The sequence below is a fragment of the Perca fluviatilis genome, chromosome 3, assembly GCF_010015445.1.
Source record: "Perca fluviatilis chromosome 3, GENO_Pfluv_1.0, whole genome shotgun sequence".
Lineage (NCBI taxonomy): Eukaryota > Metazoa > Chordata > Actinopteri > Perciformes > Percidae > Perca > Perca fluviatilis.
Genome location: NC_053114.1, coordinates 38,044,686 through 38,061,014, shown reverse-complemented (window position 1 = coordinate 38,061,014; position 16,329 = coordinate 38,044,686). Strand labels below are relative to the sequence as shown.

Here is a 16,329-nt window from a genome sequence, read left to right as displayed (position 1 = left end):
TGATTCATTTAATCCTTCTTTATTCAGGCCAAAACCTTTTCAAATATAAATAACACATTTGGTGTCTAAATTATACTGTTTTTGTTAAATTGCAAGGAAAGAAAAAATGCATTAATATATGTATATATATATATATATATTCCAAACTTTTGAACAGTAGTGTAAGGTTAGAAAAGTGGGTGGTGATGGCGCAGTGGATATGATACGTTCCTTTGGTGCGGGAGACCCGGGTTCGATTCCCACTGCGATACATCAACCAATGTGTCCCTGAGCAAGACACTTAACCCCTAGTTGCTCCAGAGGCGTGCGACCTCTGACATATATAGCAATTGTAAGTCACTTTGGATAAAAGCGTCAGCTAAATGACATGTAATGTAAAAAAGTTTGCGGTTAATGCAGTAAGCAGCTGCAGCAAAATTAATTAAAAACGGAAGAGGGTAAAGAGCAAGCAAGTAGGGTAGAAGTAGGGTAGAAGAAAGAAATACTCTGTTTCCTTGATATTGCAGTTTGTCACTCTGATGCTAATGACTATCTGATTTGAAATAGCTTTGTTTATCGCTGTATTCATCTTTCCTCAGGACACCCAGGAGAGCCAGGAAAGAGAGGGGACCCAGGGGAAGGGGGCCCGCCTGGTCCTCGGGGGCCACGGGGAGACATGGGACCCATGGGTCCAGAGCCAGACCTGAAGCACATGAAAAGAGGCCGCAGGGGGCCAGTGGTAAGAAGGGTTACCACATCTGTTTTTCAGTTTATTTCCTTCTGGAGCCTCTAAATCAGAACATCAAAGTAGTGTCTCAAAACCCGGAGCTCACACCTTCACTGTGCCTAATGATCCAAAGTGTCACCAAGTCATATGAATATAAGTTTAGTGCCCTTGTGTTACGTGAACAACCAAGTATATAAATCCACTGTGCAGTGACAGACCACATCAGCCACCGTCCATCACCTTCATTTCCCATGATGAACAGAGGAAGTAATGGTAGAGAGGGATTTTGTCAGTATTAATTTAAACCTGTGTGGTGGAATTTCTGTGGTGGAAATTTCTTCATCTAATACTGCCAAACCATAGTGACTCAAGATTTATCTTTAGCGCTGCTACAACTTCTTGTCATTACTGCTTTAAACAGACTAAAGCACAGCTGTACGATGGCTCTGTCACACTGAAATGTCGTGACAGTGAGGCAGCATACATAAAACCTGGGGACTGTAACACTCGGGGCCGCAGCCCTGTGCTTTTCCTGCTGCGAGATGTCAAAAAGTCACCAAATAAGTTGACCACCTGATGTATGATAATCTCTTCAGCAGGACACCGTTACTATGATTGAAAGGAAGCCTGCTTCTCTACAGTTGTAACAACATACAGTAAATGAATGTTTCTCCTCACAGAATTAGCTTGACAAGCGCTAATACATGTGTCTTATCTTTCATACAGGGACCCCCTGGGGCAAACGGAAGAGATGGACTAAAGGTCATTATTACATATCTTCATTTTCCTCATGTGTGCTTTAAATTCACGTCTCTATGTGTGTCTGTGTGTGTACTGGATGTGCATGTGTGGAGCTACAGTGTTGCCAGCTAGTGTCTATATTGTCTTTACCTGTCACTGTCACATTGGCTGCTGTAACTGGGTTACATACAGTGATAAAATAAAATGGCCATGCAGTTCTGAACAGCTAGCTCTGCTTTGTGTCTGGTTTCTGATATATTACACTACACACACTGTTATTCCAGTAATAATCATTACAGGTTTTACCCGCTTGACATTCAATTGAATGTTTTTCAGGACACTATAGCGAGTTGTTACTCACTAAATAGAACAAAATGTTAATGTATCTGAATCAATTTGCCGCTCTGCAGTTTGTACAGCTCTTAAAAAGCTGTGTGGTTGGAATGGGGTTAATTGGTGCTGTTTCTCCTCTACAGGGTGACAGAGGAGCTCCAGGTCCCAGAGGTCCACCTGTAAGTTAATTTAGAACTAAAGCATAAATTTTAAAGCTCCTGTATAAATGTACTCACAAACACGCTCTTAAAAAAATCATTTTCCCATCTTGAACCTGCCTCCTTCATCTACATTTTGCCCACAATTGTATAAAGTATTCTAATTGTAATGTAATTGTTTTATTTTCAAGTTTGAAGTGGATGTAGTAATTAGTGTAATCAGTGAGGGACTGTAGCTTTTATAGGCCAGCCTGATTCATACAAGAGGGTGGTGCATGATACGTATTTGGTATTATTTTGTATCAGTGTAATAGAATTTTGTTTCATAGCAGGAAACGCAAAGGTGAAACAAATTGAGTTAACAATGGCTCAGTTCCATCAAGTGTCCTAGTAAGCCACGACAGTGAGCACAATACAAGGACCCTGGAACTAGCTCACCAAACTGGGATATATAATCATTTTTAATGTTTAACAGTTTCCCTGTTATTACAAGCCAACATGTCATCTGTGAAAAGGGCCTCACACCTCCCAAAAGGAAACTATTTGTTTACTGATTGTCAAACCCAGTGAAAGATGACATGCAGAGCATCTTAATCAATTCCTCAACTTGTCTTCTGTCCCCAGGGACCACCAGGCTCCTTCGACTTCCTTCTGCTAATGATGGCTGACATCCGCAATGACATAATTGAACTGCAGGAGAAGGTGTTTGGGGAGCGGCGGGGCATCTCTATGGAAAGTCCTCCTCATTCCAGCGGGGAAATGGATTTTGTAGAGTGGGGCTCTGGACAAGGAGATCTCCTGCTCAGTACCTGACCTTTGACATCCCACACACAGTAACATTCTCTCAAACCCAGCAAAACAAACACCAAACTTAACTCTTTATTTCTTTGTTGATAAAGGATGCTGGTGGTCAAAGTGCATCAACGTGTAAATAATACCAAACCACACAGCTGGGATGGACTGGGCAAGGAGCCTTGATTGCATTTTTGACACTGCCACAGACAGTAAAACGGAGAGATATACGGATTATAAAAAAACAGAAATTGGACCACAGCCTCTCTTAACCACTGCAAGCACTGTCTGGCTGCTTTTCATATGCTGTGGTGTGAGTGAGGGGTGTGTGTGCAGGACATAGAGGGAGAATGATGCAGTGCCTTTATGTCTGAGTCTGAGCTGAACCACTTCAAACGAACTTTATCGTCTACATCTCTTCCTGTTCCTGAGTCTGCCCATGGAAGCTCTGCTGTCACTGACTGTTTGCCTGCAGGGCGTTGGTACAAAGACCCAGGACCTGCACTGCGAGCCTGCCCTGCACCTGCCTGCAGTATCAAGTCTGAGCTCTGCAGCTATTCTCTACTCTGAGGCATCTTCAGAAACTAATTCATGAGATTCATGGGTATTACAATCATGTTGCCTACTGTTGGACAAAAACAGTCTGATGTATTTTTGAAAATGTACAATTAAACAACGTCAAGTGTGATAAACAAAAACATATTTACCGCAAAATGTGTTCATAGATAATCTCAGAGAGATGCTAAATATTTAAGACATTCAATCTTTTGACAATACATTACACAATCTGGTGTATGTTTAGAAAGAGAAATAACATGCAGTATTACGTAAATATTGCCCTAAAATTTGTAGACAATCAAATTGAAAGGATAAAATGGATTTATGCATTTGGAAGAGTGCAGGGAGGCAGAGAATCCTTTTTAAGTGACTTTTAACCCATATATTATCAGGCAAGTTGACTGTGAGCATATACTTACAGTAATAAGAGAAATGACCTAAAGGGAACGGTTTGAGGCGAATGAGGGTTGCACATATTCTCGTACTTTCACTTGGTGGTTGACCAGAAACAAGAGACATGAAGAAGGAAGGCTGCTTGAAAGTTGTTGTTGTTTTTTTTGTTTGTTTTTTTTCAATTTCAAGCAGTTGCCAACAAGGGCTTACTGTTATTACAATGGGCAGCTCAAATAGATCAGCTGGGGCTCTAATGTCTGGATCAAGGCAACTTTAATGTTGACCAAAGAGTGAGAGATGCATGTACCTTTTCCTGCCCAGATAATTTTAAACCACCCAGAGAGTCAAAGTAATCAAATCCAACAGTAAGCAGGGAAGACTTTTGTGTGGAAAGTGGATATATAATACTCCTCTCCTCACTCGTCTTCGTCTTGCAACCCACTTTGCACCAGTAGCACTGCTGGTGCTCGGTAAACCTTGGACAAATAAAGTAAAAAAAACAACAAATTTTTCTGACCACACTATCTTCCTGCTACAAAATAACCTTTTCAATTGCACTGCTGCTAACTGAAGTAAACCCTCTCCACCAGCAGAGGGAGCTAAGTCCCAGGTTATACCCCTGAAAGTTGGGCCTCACCACTCTATCACTCTGAATACCAACCAGGTGAGACAACCAAAGTCACAGTTTTCACAGCATTACATGTATAATTACCATCCAAAAATATTCATAGTTTCCCAAACACGCAAGTTATGTAAAACAAATAAATCATCCTTGAATTCATGTGTGAGGCGCATGCCATTATCCTGTTCACATGCCATTGAACTGTAGCGTGGCTGAGTGTCATTATGAAAGGTGTAAGTATCAGAGGTTAGAGGTCAAATGCCTGGGTATAAACAGATGGGGGGGGGGGGGTGATTATAGACCACAGGCTGTCAGACGGGGCCTGTCTGGGCTCGTACCTACCACCGAAGAGAAGTTTGAAAAATAACTCACTGTGTGTTTGATCTGCTGTGTTAGAGCTCACCCTGTCTGGCCTTTTGCTGTGTTTGATGCTTTTATCCTGAGGAACAGATCTCAGTAAATCATTGTGTGTGTGTGTGTGTGTGTGTGTGTGTGTGTGTGTGTGTGTGTGTGTGTGTGTGTGTGTGTGTGTGTGTGTGTGTGTGTGTGTGTGTGTGGTGTTACTTGACAGGCTTCTCACCTAACAGCTCTGGCTCCTGCCGTGCAGGCACTGCTCACAGTAGAGTCGTTGCCGGGGCAACCAGGATCAGGAAAAACAACATGAAACAATTTAAGAACCATGTCAGTGAGAGAGTGAAAGAGATTATCTAATTTCCTTCACCACTTGTCATGCAACTGGTGGCTTTCCTCTGAGCCTGTAGGGGACAGCAGAGAGGAGGTCAGCAGAGTGCACGTCGAAGCAAAAAGTTCACTTACCCCCCCTTAGACGATAGATCTGTCATCTCCATCATAATGAAATCAGCAAAAGGAGAAAAGACGTCTGACTTTCAGTAAGGCAAACGTTTACTTGCCTTACATTTACAACTTTTATCTTAATTCATAAATGGCAGCTTATAAAATGTAGTGATATATTTTTTTTATCACAGACTTTTTTTTAAATATACTGTATCTCTAGTTATGAAAATCATCATCTCTCTGACTATCTAGCCACTGGGATGCCAAACTCCATTGATGTTGAACTGTGAGGAGAGTTGTGTAACTATTTTCTATATCAAGATAGAATACATCAAATTTGGACAGATGTTTCCTAGTATGTGAGGAATTTCCTCACTGGCACACTATGGACATAGATAACTACATCTCTTGCATGACAGGGCTGTCATTCCAAACTGTGTGTGTGTGTGTGTGTGTGTGTGTGTGTGTGTGTGTGTGTGTGTGTGTGTGTGTGTGTGTGTGTGTGTGTGTGTGTGTGTGTGTGTGCGTGTGCGTGTGCGTGCGTAAAGTAAAGTAAAGTAAAGTAAAGTAAAGTAAAGTAGCTTATGAGAGTGGCCTGTGTACATGTTTGTTAGTGGGGTTGTGTGTTAGGCAAGCGCATACTGTGGTTTTGGAAATGCAAATGTGTGCGTTAGCGTGTGATTATGTTCTCCTGTGTGGATCTGTGTGTGTTTGGCTGCCTTCAGGAGAGGGTCAGAGGTCAGACTCAGTGGTTCATTATTCAGTGTTTCACTCAAGGATGAATAAACAGGTCAGAAAGGGACACAGACGGTCTCAAACTCACTATGCCCAAACTGCTATCAAAGGACCATAACACTGTTTTTAAACGATACATTTTTGGGATTGATTTTATACATTCCAGGCAGTCATTGTAATTGTAATTGTAATCCATCACAGTGAATGTCATTTAAAGTTCTGCCATGATGGCAAGGTATTTAAATTTTTGTTTATTTCAAATCAGCTATGCGCAATCTTTACCTGTCTCAAGCCTTTGGAAGTTGAGTTCCCTACCTTCCACTCTTAGCCTTGGAGGTCGTTAAAACCTGATGTAACCTGGTGGTCTCAGGGCCAAAGAAGCGAGCTTGTGACCGGGAGGTCGTCGGTTCAATGCCCAGACCGACAGGATCAAATCTGGGTGGGGAAAGTAATAGAGCAACGCTTGTCCCTTCTTCATTACCACCACTGAGGTGCCATTGAGCAAGGTCCTCAACCCCAACCACTCCACTGCAAGCTGCTCAGTGGCCAGCAGATCAGACTGTGGTTGCACTGGGCAGCTTCCAGGTATGAATGTGTAACTGTGTGAATGTGATCAAGGTGTTCCTGCAAAAGAGAGGCTTCCTCTCAGTGAACTTTCCCTGAATAAATAAAGGTAAAATAAATAAATAAATAAATAAATAAAAAGGTGCCGACTATGAACTGCAATGTGCCCGTTGGCAACCTGCCAGGAACTTTTGTTGCATGTCGTTCCCCTTCTTCTCTTTACTGTCATCTGTTGGGTTTATATAAAAGAAATACAATCTTATGTCGGGACCGAGCAGTGTGGTTAAAATATGATGCTTTGTTGAATGTTACTTATAATGTAAATTGTGTGTAATTTGCAGTAAAAGGGCTAAAACCGTGCATACACTCATTTGTCTAATCTAAAAATGATGTGTCAGCAGATAAACACATTTATGATGATGGGATTGACGGCCAGGAAGCTACTGAATCTTCTTCTCATTGACTGACATAATTTAATACAGGCAATGATTAAGGAATTCACAGGGCAGATCAGTTTCCACAGTGCAACAAAAGAAAAATCTGGATTTTGCCATTTTTGTAGAAGCTTGTAGATGCCAAGTTTCGGATATGGTTCTCTGTAGAAAACAGAGGTCAAGGGACAGCCAAGACCATCAGCCTCTGGGGGAAAATAACAGGTAATCCAAACGCATATCGCAAACATTACTCTTCAAAAATTGAGTTTGGTTCTCCTAATGTTGAAATACTCACAATGGCATCAGCGACATATTATTTGTATTTGGAATTCCTGAAACCTTTTGCGCTTCTTGTTTCACAAAAAGTCTAAAAGTAGTTTTCGTAATGAATGCAAGACTGAGAAATCTCTGTTTTATACACGTTCTTCTGTCCTGCACCTATTTCTTGTCTAGATGTGCATGCTTTTGTTAACCTTTCCAGTAGCAGGTCGACATAGCAGCAAGTTTGTCATTCATTCCATCTTTGTAGTAAACTACCTAGTGACAGAAAGAAAAGGCACGTACAAACACTTAAGATAAAATTCAGGTGCTGGCTATGCAGAAAATCTTATCCATGCAGGACACAAGAAACAAAGAGTGAAATACAAACAGCAGCAAGTGAGTGCTCCATTCAGAGAAAGCTGAACTCAACATATTTCACCTCTATCCTTCCTTTACAACCATCTGGTTTAATAAGCAAAGGATGCAAACTTAAATATATTTACAGTGGATCAAATGACTATAATGCAAAAGCAGTTGCTTAAGAACCTGACTAATAATTATCCCCAGCATCACTAACCCCTTTTGATTCAGTTTCACAACTTTTATCAGCCTTGTTTTCAGTGGCTGTTTCATCAAAAAAGCTCTGATAGACCCACTGTACGCTACTTGCCCAGCACCAATTGGCAAATGGCAACTAGCTGCTGGTGAGCACAGTTGGGCATTTAGCGGCTAAAGAGCCAGATATTCTAGTTGAACGAATTTTGACTCCAAATGAAGGCTAATGCTGCTACAAGTCTGCTGGATGTTTATTTAAGCAATTGTTTGCATGATAACATGTTAGCTAGAACAACTTTATAAGTTTATGCTGCCTTTTTTCTGCATTTTTTAATAGAAAGAATGAAATGTTACTACTGTTTCAGCTTAACAAGAAGACGCTTTTCAACAGTAGGCTTCATTACCTGCATGTCAGGGGTCACTTGTAGTTGTGACATGCAGGTACCTATTAGATGTCACCTACAGGATTGATTTTTGCTTTACAAATGGATTATGTAGTGATAACAAAAATGTAACATTGCTCAATCACAACACAGGTTGGAAAAGGCTTCTGTCAGAGTCTGTGAATCAAACACACAGGCACAGGTATTTGGGATAGTTGCAGGTTTATGTAACCAGATTGAATTTGTCAGCAAAAGTGCAGGGAAGTTGATTGGCCCAGCAGCTGAACCGCTGCAATCCTTGATCAACATTTAGACGTTTCCAGGGATCCGAATAGCTAATGCAGAGGTTAGGTAAAGCGCAGGTGTCCATCATCACTAGGGTATGCAGCTGCGTGCATGAATAAGAGGGAGAACACACGCAAAAAGACCTGTCTCACATGCAGCTAGGCACGCACATATGATCTCCTGAACACAGGCATGCCACAGAACACCTGACAGGTGCAGGCGTGGTCTGCTGCAAGACACGCTATCTTGACACGCTAACTCATTCTTAAATCTGAGTTACGTGCCTGAGGCTGAGTACTCAGCACCATAGTTTACTCTCTGAAGCCTGTTCCTCTTCCATTCCTTGTCTCTGGGCACACCCTCTTCCGAATGTAGGCCGACTTCTGTCATTCTGTTCATAATGGAACTACTAAGAGGCCTGAGAATTGGAGCTTGTCTGATGAGTAATGAACATATTAGCTGTGTCAAAAGCATGCCACCAATCCCATGATCAGTATGTATTACTTGTTGTCCTGCAGGTGTCTGTTTAAGAAGCCTCTGCATGATGCTCTTTCAGAGGCACTGGTCCCTGAAAACAGTGGTTAATCTGACTTTTTTTCAGAGGAAGTTGTCTACTGTACACACTGTATTGGTTTTAGTGTGTTTGAGAATTTGTTTCTGTACAGATCCCTCTGAGGCACACTACCACCGCTACCACAGCGAAGCTCAGTGTCGGCAACAAATCAATGGTTGAAACACAAAATGGTTTAATTTCAAAATGCATATAGCCATGTCTTCAAGAGCAATAGATTACCACATATTATTTCTCACAGTTGAAACAGCCTGATTTATTTTCCATGTAGGCCTACTGTATATGACACACGCATGATCTGATTGTCCACAGTAGTGCCTCTTGGAAGACTTTACACATATATACAATATCCCATCTGTCAAGCACTTTTGCTCAGCTTTACAGGAAAGTTGCACTTGATTGACATTGTTATGGCAGAATTGAATAGAAAAATCTGAGAGGGCGGATTAATGGCAACACATTGTGTAAACTCCCCTAGCCTGAGGCACTCAGTCTCCATACACCTTGGCTTCCTCTGTCATTTACAAGCCGTTCGCATGCACGCAGCAGAGCCAAGAGTGTGAAAACTGGATGAGCAAGTTCACAGCTCTCTTTTCTCTTAGGAGAAAAAAGAGCGTTGCCTCTGGTTGCAGAGTTGCCTCGCGTGAGGACAACAGCTTCATCTTTTTAGTGCTATCGACCTCCTGACCTGGCCTGTGGCGGCAGTAATTTTACAACTTTTTTCTTTTTACATGCTTAGAGGAATACAAATTCTCAATTCAGACAGGCGTAAACATATGTCCATATATGTATGCCTCTGACTGACTATTTGGAGCATCTTACCATGAGCTACGCATCTCTGCACAGTGATCAGCAACACAAGAAATAAAACCTCCAGTGTTAGTAAATGTAGCCAGTACCTGGACTGAAAATCTGGTTAAAAATAAAGCGTAAGTCCTGGGAAAGGAGCTCTTGAAATAAATTAGGTTCTATAAAAGACCTTAATGTTTTTGTAGTACTGCAGATATTAGCTATCAAAAAAGTAGAACCCATGAACCCATGCCAGTGTCCTTAAAGGTGCACTAATAATGTATTTATTATTCAATTCAATTTTATTTATAGTATCAAATCATAACAGAGTTATCTCGAGACACTTTACAGATAGAGTAGGCCTAGACCACACTCTATAAATTATATAAATTATATTATATTAACAATGGCAAGTAACGGCCCACTACTTTACTGTTTGAGTCACTTTTGACGCGCTAGTCAGTGTTGTCTCCAGATGCAGCAGGCCAGGCAGTTGTTATAAGCTAAAAGGCTCTGATAAATCCACTGTACTCTACCTGTTCAGAAGTAATGTCAAAATGAAGCTCTGAGAAGCATTCTAAATCAGGATTTGGATTATTAGCCATAATGTCTTAAACTCAACATAATGTCAAAGGTAGATTTACCACGAATTATGAGATTGGGAAACAATGGTTTATGCCTCTATAGAAGCCCGTATGATATTAATCTGGTTTAATTCGCAATGTCATGGAGAAGTGCTACACCACTGACAAGTTTAACAGCGACATCTTTAATTGGCGGAGCTTACTGTTACCATGGAAATGTTTACCGCACCCGCAAACCGCTAGTGAGCTTATACCACCAAAATGTTTCTGTACCTTTGCCTTTTTTTCCGTTATTCAATTTGTTTTGCCTAACATGTTAATGGCGGTGCCCTCTAGTGGCTGTAGTAACCAACACTAGTTGGTTGGCTTGGTTCCAGTCTTAAAGCTCTTCATATGAGGATTTTCTGAAACGTTAATTAAGTGAATGAATGGGTAAAATCACTTCCGGGAACCAGAGCCGTTCAAAATTGGGCTGTCACTGTTAAGCTCTGTGGTTTTGTCTCTAGTCTCGCTTTGACAGACCCTCCTCCACAGCGCTGCGGAGGAGGGTCTGGCTAGTCCACACAGCATTCCGGGATGGGAGAAAAACGTGCTCTGGTTTATTGGCATTTCTTTAAACCAATCACAATCGTCATGGAGCTAAGCACCGGGCAGAGCTGCGGTGCTTCTGCAAAATAGCCTCAGGAAGGAACTTGTTTTGGTGGAACACGTGTACGTTCAAAAGTTGTTTTAGTTGTTTTTAACAGAAAACTCAGATTGGACAGTTAGCTGTCTCGATTTACCCTGCAGAGATCTGAGGAGCAGTTAACCATAGTCCTCATTTTTTAGAGAAAATCCCGCACACTGACCATTACGCAAGCAATAATTTATTTAGAAAAAATACAACGTTTCGATCTCAGACCTTCATCAGGTAAATCCTACGCACCTGCCTGACAAAAGAGGTGTGCAAAAAAGCTTTCTTATGAACCATAGTCCTCATAAAACCAGACATCCGGCCAAAAAGAGTGACATCTGGCGGAATTTCCGGCTGGCAATGGAGCAATCCCGGCAGTGGAATGTCGTGGATGTAGGCTAGTTTGTTTCCAAAAAGTTCTCCAAACCATACAACGTTATAGGTCATTTATCCCTACCCTCTAATATGACTCACAGGAGCATAAATTAGCGTCCCTAGCGCTGGCAGGAAATATGACCCACGGGAGCGTTTTCTGTCCTCATATCTGAACCACAGAAGGTAATGGTCTCCATTTGTTCCGTAAAGTTAAAAAAATAAAATAAATCCTCACCTTTTATTTTTACACAAACCCCCGTCTCCTGGGTGAAAGTTTGTTTGATCCATCCACCACACGAACCTGCCTTCTTATGTGGAATTCGGCACTCTTATACTTTGTAACCTTACTTTCTGCTTTGCTCCTGTCATAATTACTACAGCCACTAGAGGGTACCAACCATTATAAAGGTAAATATGAGTCATAATTGCTAATTAAACAAACAACTTATGTGGTTGGTTTTTTTGGGGGTGGGGGGGACGACAGTCTCCCTGTTTGTGCATGTGTGTGTGTGTGTGTAATGTGTAAAATAACAACAGAGTGTAGAAAAAATTCCCCTCGAGGAACTAATAAAAGTTTTCTTTCTTGGCATTAGCTTTATCAACAAGTCCAGACATTTTACCTGAAACATTGCATACTTTGAGTAGGTAGTACTTTAGCTATTGAGACTAAATGGCGGCCTCTTGGATGACAGATTGGTACATAATCAGAAGGTCACCTATTGCAAGTACTTTACCTGTTACACATTAGCACTCTGAACTTTGAAGACATAAAAAATACAATTCCCCTTTGCTCTGTGTAATATGCAAACAGCCGTGGGCTCAGGCACCCACCCCCACCTATGTACACAAATATCAGTGATTGATACATTGTTAATAACATGAACACTTCCGCTGCTTCCACTTCAAGCGATCGTACCATCTATTGGCCAATTTCACAACGTCACCAGTGTTTATGTGCACATGATGTCCACTCAAATTTCCAAATTGAATTTGTTCTAACTGCAGCAACTCTTTGCACAATGTCACCCTGTAAATCATTCCCCTGACAGCGACATAATAGCAGCACCTTACACGGGCAAGTTTAATGAAATGGGAAAATAACATTGCTATAATGACGTATATTCACATTCTTCAAATCGTAAAGTGTTACCTACAAAACAAATGCAAGTTGTAACATATGACAACAGTGTTTGGTTTTGCAATGGCAGTTGATCTCCTTCCCACTTACCTGTTGATATTCTGGGGCCAAACCACAGCTGGGTAACTGTGATGGTACGCCGACGAACCACTAAATCAACCAACGACACTCCTGTTGGCAAAAGATCTGTTTAAGACACCCAGAGCATTCATTATCTCTGTACAAATCACTTTGATTTTCAAGACAGATACAGGCACAGCCACTTATCCTGCTGACACTGGTGCAGAGAAATGGACATACACAAACTAGTTCCACTTCCTCAATTGCTCCGGTGACAACGGAAATTCCGCCGGATGTACCTCATTTAGGCCGGATGTCCATTACCTAGGGCTTTCTTTGTGTTGGAATTTTAAACTCCGGTTGATTTATGAGGACGATGGTTAACTGCTCCTCAGATCTCTGCAGGGTAAATCCAGCTAGCTAGCCTATCTGTCCAATCTGAGTTATCTGCTGCACGACTAAAACAACCTTTGAACGTACACATGTTCCAGAAACACACAGCTCAGCATCACAAACTGTTGTTTTTGGCCCCGGTAGACTGAGTTTTCTGGCAGGATAGTGGTATCTGTGATATGGCCTTCTTTGTTAAACATGCTGATAGTTCAATTATTATTGTGCAGACACCCGCAGCATTACAAAATTACTCCCAACATAACAAAAGTCTTGCTTAGACAGCAGCTGCCTGGAACTGGCATGGAGATAGTGCCCTTTTTACAATTGTTATGTATCCATAGCCGCAGACATTCGCAGATTTACACTGCTGGCCTGGACACCAGGAGCTTGTATTTTTCTGCCATTTTCTCTTTTTATGATTGTATTTCTCCCCTTTACATGTGCTGAATACTGCTGAACTGTTCTCATATTAAATAAAGAAAGGGTTACTGTTATAATAGACTTAATGTCTTTGTTTTTTACCTTCCAAACAATGGTTTTCCCTGTGAAAACCAACTTGTAAAGACTTGATACCTGCTTGATCCAGGCACTCCTTTAGTGAATTCATCTTGTTTAAATGTTCACACTGACACAATTATTAAAACACAGTACAAATGAGCAACCCAATTTTTAAGCACCCACTAACCTGTCAAGATCCCAAATGGTATCCACAGTAGATAGATTGTTATCAGCACTACTAATTACTCTTTATATCTGTAAGCACTGGGAGGTTTTCCTATCATTTCACAATCTGTTGACTGGGAAGAAAACCAAACATGTCAGAGTCCACTCAGCTTTACCCATGACCGGCTATTAAAAAATAAAAAGTGGATGTTTAGATTTGGTTCAGCAGCGGTCTAAACATATGTGGCTTTGATAGGAATTTACAGGTGCAGGATGAGCATTTGCACCTGTAAATTTTTTGTGTTATGTTTTTTTTCTTTTTTTCCTATGTAAAGAAAAAGATCAGCGCAGAGGGGGACACTTGAAGTTAAACTAGCCTGAGTTTTTTTAAGGCATGAGGAGTCAACCTAAAAATGTTCAACACCATTAGATCTCTGCTGGTGAAACTTAAAAGACAGGAAAAGTACAGATTTTTCATAACAAGATTTTCTGTCAAATTACACATATCAAATATCATCTGCAGTAAAAAAAAAAGCCTCCTCAGGTTAAAAGCAACTGTTCGACTAATTAAAGGACCAAAATGGCTTTAAAAACACTTTCTGATCTGAAGATAAGAGAAACAGCACTTACTTACCTACTGCATAACACAACTGGGGCAACTACACTTAAGCAGGCAAGATGAAAGCATCAGTGTTTTATTGTTAAAAAAAACCATGATCAGCTGTTGAAGGTGTAGTGGTAAAAAATATTCTTTATGCAAATGCATAACGTGTACAGTATATGTGCTGGTATGGGTGCATGGATGCTACTGTGTGTGTGCATCACCAGGTGTGTAGAGGAGTAAGACGGGAAACGTCCCACTTATAAAAATGTTTGACAGACAGTTCAAAAAGGAATTTTGATTTACAGTCCATCATAGAAATCAGGAAACATCAACAGGCTGTGGTGGCGTTTCATCGTGTCTCTTTGATGGATTCAGCCTGAGGGCACAGTGGCATTTCCGCTAGATCTATAAAATTCTTGACATGGGAAACTAAATGGAGTATATGTAAGGACATCAGTGCTGCCAGCCTGTTAGATGTTAATGGTTTTGCTACAGCAACACCAAAGAGGTTGTTTCAAGACTGTTTTTTTATTCTCTTTCTTTCTTTCTTTCTTTCTTTGAGACAGCATGGCCCTGTTGATAATAGTTAAGGTAATAACAGAGCAGCCTGCTGGTTCATGAAAGGTCGTTAATGAAACAAGAGCATGTAATTAACCCTGGCACTGCTCTCAATGCTCAATTGCTCAATGGGAATGATGTTTTGTACTCAATCGATTACTCAATCCTTGGTAACTGTAATTTGGGTTACATTAAATACTGTGTGAGCATTTATCTATCAGCAAGTTTTCTTCTATTGCATAACTGTGACTCATACACACTTATACCCTCGCCGCTGACTCCTACAGCTTATTGAAGGGTAATAGTTATGCTGATATTTAAATTATTTTTTTTTGGAAAGAAGCAGCCAATTCACTAGCAAGGACCACACCATCAACCAGATACATTTGAACTATTTATTGATGAAATATGATGACTGGTGTGCAAGGCCTGAAGTCGCTTGTGGTCATCCGACAGACTGCGCTGTAAGGATGCTTCAGGAGGGAATCCACTGTAGCACCCGGCGACAGCAGACCCTCTTAGGACCTAAAGGAGAGGAGAAAGGAGAGGAAGAAAGAAACAGGGTGGAAGGGAGGGGTGCAGAATGTGAGAGCGAATTAGAGCAGAGGGTTAGGTAAGGCGCGGTTGAGGTGTGACCCTGCTCCCGAAATTCTGGTAAGTAGCTTCAATTGCTGATATCTTGTGCCAAAATGTAAGAGAGTCCAGACTGATTGTTAAACCTTACATTAAGGAGGAACAATTATCCCCAGTGCACAACAGTGGACCAGCTTTGTACCAGATAACTGACGGGGCATGTGAATATCCTAATCTGGTGTGCATGTATTTTGTAATTCGTGAAAACACTTATGTTTACCTGTTTTCCGGTATGTACTGAATTATGCAGGGGTCACTGGAAGTCAGAGAGCTATACTTAAATTCACAGCGTGAAGTCGGGCATGTTGACAAGGGTGTCACATCTCCCACTATCATTAAAAGTAGCTCATTGGAGTCCTTTTGCGCAACACCAATCTACACTTTTGGCTTTGCTCACTGTGGTCTGACAAGGCCTAACAGTCGCTTGCTTGGGAAAGACAGATTTTAATACGGCTGAACAAAACATTCACTTCTGTCCTTTACACCATTCTTTGGGCTGTCACAGGTATTTGCCTCTGATTTTTAGACGTTGTGTTCATGAGTTTACAGACACATATCTGTCAGGATCAGTCAACTTTCCATCAGTGTTTTCCAGATCTGAACCCCAAAGTGAAAATTAATCTGGCATAACATAGCCTTAGTTTGCACGTTACATTTTTGCCTTCTTATATTCACACCAAACAAACGAGTGTTATGATTACTTATGTAAAAGGCCAGGTATCTCAGCTGCTCACCCCTTCATTACAGCCATAGCAGGTTGTGATAAGGCTTGTACCACATGAAATAGTAATGTCACATGTACAAGGAAATGTACAATACGTTACTTCCTAAGTGCCAGAAGGATTTGTACGGGAAGACACAGTGATTACCGATATAAACTCCTCATAGCTATTGTCATCATATTAGAGCAAACGAAAATATAGACTAATGGAGCTGAGCACAAATTCTTTCAGGACTTCTTAAACATAATCAC

At 41.1% G+C, this 16,329-nt stretch overlaps 1 protein-coding gene and 1 long non-coding RNA gene across 4 annotated transcripts in view; one reads left to right on the top strand and one right to left on the bottom strand.

The window, feature by feature from the left end:
- Window positions 1-4,564, top strand: part of LOC120556171 (collagen and calcium-binding EGF domain-containing protein 1-like) — a 37,157-nt gene extending 32,593 nt beyond the window's left edge. The window contains exons 8-11 of the mRNA XM_039795587.1: window positions 579-718; window positions 1,433-1,468; window positions 1,924-1,959; window positions 2,563-4,564. Coding sequence (XP_039651521.1) covers window positions 579-718; window positions 1,433-1,468; window positions 1,924-1,959; window positions 2,563-2,751 — 401 coding nt within the window. The 3' untranslated portion in view covers window positions 2,752-4,564. The remainder of the gene's footprint in view (window positions 1-578; window positions 719-1,432; window positions 1,469-1,923; window positions 1,960-2,562) is intronic.
- On the bottom strand, window positions 168-12,855 carry LOC120556172. Of its 3 annotated transcripts, none has more exons than XR_005638818.1 (4): window positions 12,746-12,855; window positions 12,536-12,616; window positions 4,884-4,913; window positions 168-682 (listed from the first exon to the last, which is right to left on the bottom strand). It is a non-coding gene; the product is annotated as an uncharacterized LOC120556172 (long non-coding RNA). The 3 variants fall into 3 exon arrangements; XR_005638817.1 differs by lacking the exon at window positions 168-682 and adding an exon at window positions 2,657-2,719; XR_005638819.1 differs by lacking the exons at window positions 168-682; window positions 4,884-4,913 and adding an exon at window positions 6,448-7,036.
- Window positions 12,856-16,329: the final 3,474 nt, after the last annotated feature.